The sequence below is a fragment of the Oncorhynchus masou genome, chromosome 22, assembly GCF_036934945.1.
Source record: "Oncorhynchus masou masou isolate Uvic2021 chromosome 22, UVic_Omas_1.1, whole genome shotgun sequence".
NCBI lineage: Eukaryota > Metazoa > Chordata > Actinopteri > Salmoniformes > Salmonidae > Oncorhynchus > Oncorhynchus masou.
In genome coordinates, this window is record NC_088233.1 from 12,803,911 (window position 1) to 12,812,740 (window position 8,830).

Below are 8,830 nucleotides of genomic sequence, written 5' to 3' on the forward strand. Positions count from 1 at the left end.
CTGTAGGTGTTTGACTAACTGTGACTATATTTGCCTGTGTGTACTGTAGGTGTTTGACTAACTGTGACTATATTTGCCTGTGTGTACTGTAGGTGTTTGACTAACTGTGACTATATTTGCCTGTGTGTACTGTAGGTGTTTGACTAACTGTGACTATATTTGCCTGTGTGTACTGTAGGTGTTTGACTAACTGTGACTATATTTGCCTGTGTGTACTGTAGGTGTTTGACTAACTGTGACTATATTTGCCTGTGTGTACTGTAGGTGTTTGACTAACTGTGACTATATTTGCCTGTGTGTACTGTAGGTGTTTGACTAACTGTGACTATATTTGCCTGTGTGTACTGTAGGTGTTTGACTAACTGTGACTATATTTGCCTGTGTGTACTGTAGGTGTTTGACTAACTGTGACTATATTTGCCTGTGTGTACTGTAGGTGTTTGACTAACTGTGACTATATTTGCCTGTGTGTACTGTAGGTGTTTGACTAACTGTGACTATATTTGCCTGTGTGTACTGTAGGTGTTTGACTAACTGTGACTATATTTGCCTGTGTGTACTGTAGGTGTTTGACTAACTGTGACTATATTTGCCTGTGTGTACTGTAGGTGTTTGACTAACTGTGACTATATTTGCCTGTGTGTACTGTAGGTGTTTGACTAACTGTGACTATATTTGCCTGTGTGTACTGTAGGTGTTTGACTAACTGTGACTATATTTGCCTGTGTGTACTGTAGGTGTTTGACTAACTGTGACTATATTTGCCTGTGTGTACTGTAGGTGTTTGACTAACTGTGACTATATTTGCCTGTGTGTACTGTAGGTGTTTGACTAACTGTGACTATATTTGCCTGTGTGTACTGTAGGTGTTTGACTAACTGTGACTATATTTGCCTGTGTGTACTAACTGTGAGGTGTTTGACTAACTGTGACTATATTTGCCTGTGTGTACTGTAGGTGTTTGACTAACTGTGACTATATTTGCCTGTGTGTACTGTAGGTGTTTGACTAACTGTGACTATATTTGCCTGTGTGTACTGTAGGTGTTTGACTAACTGTGACTATATTTGCCTGTGTGTACTGTAGGTGTTTGACTAACTGTGACTATATTTGCCTGTGTGTACTGTAGGTGTTTGACTAACTGTGACTATATTTGCCTGTGTGTACTGTAGGTGTTTGACTAACTGTGACTATATTTGCCTGTGTGTACTGTAGGTGTTTGACTAACTGTGACTATATTTGCCTGTGTGTACTGTAGGTGTTTGACTAACTGTGACTATATTTGCCTGTGTGTACTGTAGGTGTTTGACTAACTGTGACTATATTTGCCTGTGTGTACTGTAGGTGTTTGACTAACTGTGACTATATTTGCCTGTGTGTACTGTAGGTGTTTGACTAACTGTGACTATATTTGCCTGTGTGTACTGTAGGTGTTTGACTAACTGTGACTATATTTGCCTGTGTGTACTGTAGGTGTTTGACTAACTGTGACTATATTTGCCTGTGTGTACTGTAGGTGTTTGACTAACTGTGACTATATTTGCCTGTGTGTACTGTAGGTGTTTGACTAACTGTGACTATATTTGCCTGTGTGTACTGTAGGTGTTTGACTAACTGTGACTATATTTGCCTGTGTGTACTGTAGGTGTTTGACTAACTGTGACTATATTTGCCTGTGTGTACTGTAGGTGTTTGACTAACTGTGACTATATTTGCCTGTGTGTACTGTAGGTGTTTGACTAACTGTGACTATATTTGCCTGTGTGTACTGTAGGTGTTTGACTAACTGTGACTATATTTGCCTGTGTGTACTGTAGGTGTTTGACTAACTGTGACTATATTTGCCTGTGTGTACTGTAGGTGTTTGACTAACTGTGACTATATTTGCCTGTGTGTACTGTAGGTGTTTGACTAACTGTGACTATATTTGCCTGTGTGTACTGTAGGTGTTTGACTAACTGTGACTATATTTGCCTGTGTGTACTGTAGGTGTTTGACTAACTGTGACTATATTTGCCTGTGTGTACTGTAGGTGTTTGACTAACTGTGACTATATTTGCCTGTGTGTACTGTAGGTGTTTGACTAACTGTGACTATATTTGACTGTGTGTACTGTAGGTGTTTGACTAACTGTGACTATATTTGCCTGTGTGTACTGTAGGTGTTTGACTAACTGTGACTATATTTGCCTGTGTGTACTGTAGGTGTTTGACTAACTGTGACTATATTTGCCTGTGTGTACTGTAGGTGTTTGACTAACTGTGACTATATTTGCCTGTGTGTACTGTAGGTGTTTGACTAACTGTGACTATATTTGCCTGTGTGTACTGTAGGTGTTTGACTAACTGTGACTATATTTGCCTGTGTGTACTGTAGGTGTTTGACTAACTGTGACTATATTTGCCTGTGTGTACTGTAGGTGTTTGACTAACTGTGACTATATTTGACTGTGTGTACTGTAGGTGTTTGACTAACTGTGACTATATTTGACGGTGTGTACTGTAGGTGTTTGACTAACTGTGACTATATTTGCCTGTGTGTACTGTAGGTGTTTGAGAGGCTGAACTCTGGAGAGATGCTGTGTCTGATGAGGGAGCTGGTGGTCAGCAGAGCTGCCAATGCTGAGTGTTTCACAGTAGGCTACAGCAGCGCCAGCAACGGCCTCAGTTCTAACCCAAGGGCCTGGGTGGGAGGGGGCAGCAGCACACGGAGACTGGGCTGTGTCGCGTCTGTCGACCTGGAGACTGAGAAAGTCACAACACAGGTATTCATAATAGAGGATCTCTCAACGCAGGCACTCACATTGTAGGGATTTGCAAAGTACTTGTTTACAACACAATGCCAGCTCTAACAATAAATGTATTACTGTAGCTAGATAATTAGAGCTCAGGTATTCAAGCAGTACAGGTGTCTTTGACATACAGTGAAAAGTTTGGACACATACTCATTCAAGGGTTTTTACAATGTTTTTACAATTTTCTACATTGTAGAATAATAGTGAAGACATCACAATGATGAAATACCATATAGAATCATGTAGTAACCAAAAAAGTGTTCAACTGATCAAAATCTATTTTATATTTAAGATTCTTCAAAGTAGCCACCCTTTGCCTTGATGACAGCTTTGCACACTCTTTTGGTTACTACATGATTCCACATGTGTTATTTCATAGTTTTGATGTCTTCACTATTATTCTACAATGTAGAAAATAGTAAAAATTTAAGAAAAACCCTTGAATGAGTAGGTGTTTCCTAAACTTTGACTGGTACTGTAAGTCCTCACAATACACAAACACAGACTAATCTGTGTTTAAAATCCCCGGATTCCTCAATGCTAATGTCTGTCTTCTCCCTGCAGGTGATTGACACGAGTCCTGTCTTATGCCTGGTGACTGTCCAAGTCCCAGACGAAGCCTGTGATTGGCTGGTGGCTGGTACACAATCAGGGGCACTGGTCATGATCAGCACTCAGAACCTGTCCAACTGGCACAACCTGCAGAGTGTCACCGACGCTGTGACATCACTGTTCTTCCACACACAACCTCAGCGCAGGTAAGAGAGTGTCAGACTAGATGCTAAGCTATCAAGGTTCTGCACTAACATCATTTGGTCACACCAAATTTGTTTATAAAAAATATATATATATAATTGATAATGACCTGACCTGTGTCCCATAATGTGCCTGCATTCCATACAGAACCAGGCTAATAATGGCTAGCCATCTTTTACATTAACATGGCCTTGTGTTCTTACATTGATTTGGATATATTTACTGTAACAGAAAAGTAAAGAGACTGTTCAAATAAAGTACAAAATGTATTTATTGCAGATTTTATGTGTCATTTTCTGAGTAATCCTCTAGATGGCAGATTTTTTTACAATTATGGCAAGGTAACACACAAAAAAGTTAGTGTGGAGATGGACTGATTTCCTTACATTTCTTCAGGTTTTTGCTCTCAAGATCACACTTTTTTTTAATAGAAAAACAACTAAATTGGATGTTCTAAGTCTTTAACAATGCTTGAACCACATTGGGGATGACCATTTTTAAGGTCTGGGGAAAATCGGAGACATTTAGATTTAAAATTCAGGTCTGCACCAAGTCAGCCAGTTGTGGAGGTGTTTCTACAGATGGCTGTATTGGTCCACTAAAACAGCAATAGTAAAGGCCCAGTGCACTGCTTTTGTGAAATATTTATTTATTTTGAGATTTTTCAGGGGTGCTACAGAACTCTCAGCACCCCTACTTCCCGTGCTCTGCACATGTGATGGAGTTTTGAAAACAAATGGCCACTGGATTGATGCAAATAATCATGATTCTGCCAGGTAGGCATAAGCTACTTTGTAGTTACCTTTTAAATGTCTTTCCATCCACCCGAAAACAGTTAGGCTAACATTAGCATCGCTAACAGCTACACAAAGTGGTAGATATATAGACCCTATGCACTCCGCACAGAGCAAGGCGACAAACAATTAATATTTTCAAGGACTTACATTTTATATTTAATTGTTGTATAACAAATAACTGTTTTATAACAAAACAACTCCCCACAAAATCTATGCAAAAAAGTATGCATTACCACTAAGAATAGTGCATATTGGAATAGGCCTGCTTACCCAATGGCATTGACATTCACATCATTTTTACGTTCTAAAATATATCAGAATAATGTGGGCATTGCTCCCGACACAAACACACTAATGAAGTCTGTCCATAGCTAGTCAGTCTCGCCATTTGAGATGTTGAAGAGTTATTGAGGGGTTACTGTATCCTGTTTTAAATGAGAAGGCAACCATTAACCGGGTTCCCATTGTAATGGAACACTTTGTATGGAAAACCAAGTTGAAGCCATTATTCAATGTTGTCTTGCTCATGATAACCTCAACAAAGCGCAACAGGCTAGCGCAACATTCTTCAATTGAAATGGCTTTAAACAACGAAAGACCCTACATCTCTCATAAAAACTGATCATTAATGAAATTATAGAATTATTATATTGGAGCAGTGGAATTTATAAATTGGCATCCATGACTTCGATGACTTTTCAATGATCAACGAGGTAATGTCAGATTTTCAAGGTAGGCTATTCCATGTTGACTGAATTGTGCATCGCTAATATTCAGCCAAGACTTTGAACTTTTTAAATACCTGGTTTCAGTGGAAGCTCTGCTGAGGGGAGGACGGCTCATAGTAATGGCTGGAATGGAGTCGGTGGAATGGTATCAACCACATTGAAACCACGTGTTTGATACCATTCCAATGACTCCATTCCAGACGTTATAATGAGACGGCCTCCGCTGCCTGATTTGCCCATTCTTGACTTGGCATTTACTGGTAGATGCCATAACTTGGAACATCCTTTCTACCTCTGTGGGTCTTCACTCCACACAACAACCAGTTGTTTGAGAGCTGCACGCTCTCTGCCCGACAGATTATGTATAGGCTATACTGTATGTGTACAGTGCACGTGTGATAAATAATCTCCATGACGAACAAACTGCTTCTGGAATCCTTCAGTTTTTTTATCAATTATGTGGCCTACACTAAAGATAGCATTATTACTATGCTTTTTTCACTGGTCCAAGAGGGCGACTGACGGGATAATCGACTGACACAGGGGCATTCCCGTGCAGTTGTTTTAATTTTGGTCAATTGCACATTACAGTTGAATAAATGATAATAAAATATAAATAATAATACATTTACAAAAACATGACCAGGTAAAACATTTTCCCCGGCAACCTTGCAACCAATAAATGTGTCACACTGCCAAGTCAAAAGGTCGCAAGTGAGTCTGTTTTGGTCACGGTATCGAACCCTATGCCATGCTATGGCTATGACTACTGCTATGTTATGGCTATGACTACTGCTATGCTATGCCATGGCTATGACTACTGCTATGCTATGCTCGTTCCAAATAGCTGTACATGGAAAAGTACATCTGGTAAAGGTAGAATATACAATATTTAACGTGTATTTACAGTGATGTTATGTAAAGTACTGACACAGATTTTTTTGGATTTAATTTCAGTCAAAGAAAGAATTACTTGTTAGTTGGGACAGCAAATGGAATTCTGACGGTTTATGAGGACTCTGCGCTCCAGGTGGAGAATGGCCAGCCAGTCAAGACGTTGCACATCGGGAACGTCAACACCCCAGTGATGTGTCTGGGCCAATCAGGTCACTCCCTGGACAGGACCACGGTGTGGGCCGGCTGTGGGACCAGAATCCTTTCCTTTACCGCCGACTATGGCGTCTGTAAGACCATTGACACTAGACCCAACAGCCTCTTCCAGTGAGTGTCACCTTCAGAGATGTAACCCGATATTCTGGCGGCCTGCAGGGCTGTTGATTTGTTTTCTAAGTGTGAAGAGAGTTGCTCTGTGTGTGTGTTCTCCTCAGGCAGCATCATGCGGTGAGCTGTGAGCCGTGTGTGTCTCGTATGGTAGTGGAGAAGCATGTGTACCTCAGCAAGGCTGGAGGGCAGAGCGTGGAGGTGTGGAATAAGAAGAGTGAGCGGATGATTGACAGCATTGACTGTGCCAAACTACTCAGGTCAGCTCCGCTCTGACACCACACACACGTTTCCACTGCTGTGGGAAAAAAAGAAAGTGGTTCCTAAATTGTTTCACCCCTCCGCCTACCCCTCACATGCCCCACAGTTTGGGAACCACTGCCTGAACCCACTCTGTGTTCTTGGCCCATAGACACGACTCCAGCCGGCAACCCAGAAAGGCTCATTCAGAGTTTGAATTTGGAGCGGATACTCCAACCTGGGCGAACATCAAGTCCCTCCTGGTGCAGCAAACCACCACTACCTTGTGGATCGGCACCCGGGGAGGCCACCTCCTCCTGGTAGAGCTGGCCAACCTCCAGCTGCTGCAGGTCATCAGCCCCCACTGCCAGTCCATACGCAGCATGGCCTCTGTTTTTATAGGTAATGACTGTCTGTCTATCTGTATGGCTGTTTATGTTTCTCATTGGGGGGCCTCGAGCAGATATATATAAATAGATAGATTTTTTTTAAACGATTACTAGTATAATAATAATAATATAAACTAGTATAATTATTTTTTTAATATGCCAAGCTCATGAGGCCCCTTGATGATGTGAGGCCTGAGGCAATTGCCTTTTCTGCCTAATGGTAAGTCTGCCACTTCAAATACACAGCCCAAAACAAGTATTTTAATGGTTATTTGTAAAGCTAATAGTCAACGCAGTTGTATTTAAGAGGATTTTCAAATACCTGGGTAAAGTGCATGGGAGTATATTTCTAAATACATTAAAATGTTCAACTACTCTTTGTTTCAAATCAAAATATCTAAATACGTACTTTGAATGTATGTGAAAGTAATTGAGATATTTGAAATAGTATTTGAACCTAGGTCTGCTTCCTGTTTGCACAGTGGTGAAAGTTTCACAAACTTGTGTATTGTTTTCATATCATAGAAACACTAAACCGTAAGAATGTGGTCCTGGTTTTGGGAAGAAGACTGTCCCAAAATAAGAATCAATATGGTAAGAAACAATGACAAAGACCTAACTACTACACAGAATTTCCCAAGAAAACCTAAATGAGATATTGAGAGTACAATCTGTGTGTGGGTCTGTGTTTTGTGTGTGTGTGTGTGTGTGGGTCTGTGTTTTGTTTGTGTGTGTGTGCTCCCAGACGAGGAGTCTGTACTGATGGTGTGGAACAGTTCTCTGCCTCTGGAGGTCAAGGACCTCAACAAACACTGTGAGATGAGAGAGGAGATCACAGCCAAGATGAGAGAGCAGCAAAACGACTGAGTCACTGACTGAGCCCACAGCTTGGTACGTACCTGTACTACACCACACGCTCCATTAATACTACCTATACACATCAATAGTAAAAACCATAACACCTGTACTACACTGCCCATGTATATTACCCATACCAATAATCAAGTCAGTAGTAAAACTATGGCAAAAAGACAATTTCAGTAGTTACCAATTACTGCTATATTTACTTTTCATTGTTCACAGAATACACATGGAAAAGGGATTTCTCTGAAGATTCAGTGAAGTAGTGTGTCTTCTGCACACATACAGTACCAGTACACACATACAGTACCAGTACAGGGGGAGACGTTACCTCTCTGAAATCACAGAGATAAAACTCAATCTCAATAACTGATATTGTCTGACAGCCATACTTCTCAGGGCACTTTGGACCGTGTCAAAGACCATGAAGAGACCACACGAGTGCACTTGATTTAGGTTACATTGTTTAAGTGCACTTTAATATTTTACTTCTCTCTCCAAAACCAAAAGCTGTCTGGATATCTGCATGCTTTATTTAAGTGCACACTTTCATAATCCCCCCAAACTATTGCGAGCACTGACCAGGGGTTGACTGTATACTACAATACCTAAAAGTAAGTCAAATGCCTTTGAATAAAGAATCTTTTAATCTTAGACCGTTTATTATTTTCAATTGAAACGCTCCTGCCAAATGTTATTACAAATTGTATGACTGAAAAAACTCTAAAAGGGATGCTTCATTTTGTGTTGTTTTCATTATAAATGTGTGTTGTTTACCTGTTATCACCATTATAAAATGAAACTGAAGACAGCTGGAAAAAAAGCCAAAGGAAATAAATTCTCACTTTTCAAGGGCCATATTTGATGATGTATTCAATACATGCGTTTGTTTACCAAATGACCCCATTCCTTGTCTTTTGTCAAGATGCGAGATTTTAAGTCATGTCATGACTGTTGTACTTGTAATGTATGATGTAGCATCTCAGTAAATTCTGTTTGACTTTTAAACAATGTTTGTGTTTTGTAAAAATGTTATACATTGCC

The 8,830-nt window shown here is 40.3% G+C and overlaps 1 protein-coding gene across 6 annotated transcripts in view; it reads left to right on the forward strand.

The window, feature by feature from the left end:
- lrrk2 (leucine-rich repeat kinase 2) overlaps positions 1–8,812 on the forward strand; it is a 67,394-nt gene extending 58,582 nt beyond the window's left edge. For 4 of the 6 annotated variants that reach the window (XM_064929318.1, XM_064929320.1, XM_064929319.1 and 1 more), the window contains exons 43-50: positions 2,549–2,764; positions 3,359–3,552; positions 6,033–6,296; positions 6,404–6,556; positions 6,709–6,938; positions 7,451–7,519; positions 7,671–7,816; positions 8,009–8,812. In XM_064929318.1, coding sequence (XP_064785390.1) covers positions 2,549–2,764; positions 3,359–3,552; positions 6,033–6,296; positions 6,404–6,556; positions 6,709–6,938; positions 7,451–7,519; positions 7,671–7,792 — 1,248 coding nt within the window. In that variant the 3' untranslated portion in view covers positions 7,793–7,816; positions 8,009–8,812. Of the gene's footprint in view, positions 1–2,548; positions 2,765–3,358; positions 3,553–6,032; positions 6,297–6,403; positions 6,557–6,708; positions 6,939–7,450; positions 7,520–7,670; positions 7,817–8,008 lie in introns of those variants that run through there. The other 2 variants (XM_064929321.1, XM_064929323.1) reach the window with 2 other exon arrangements.
- Positions 8,813–8,830: the final 18 nt, after the last annotated feature.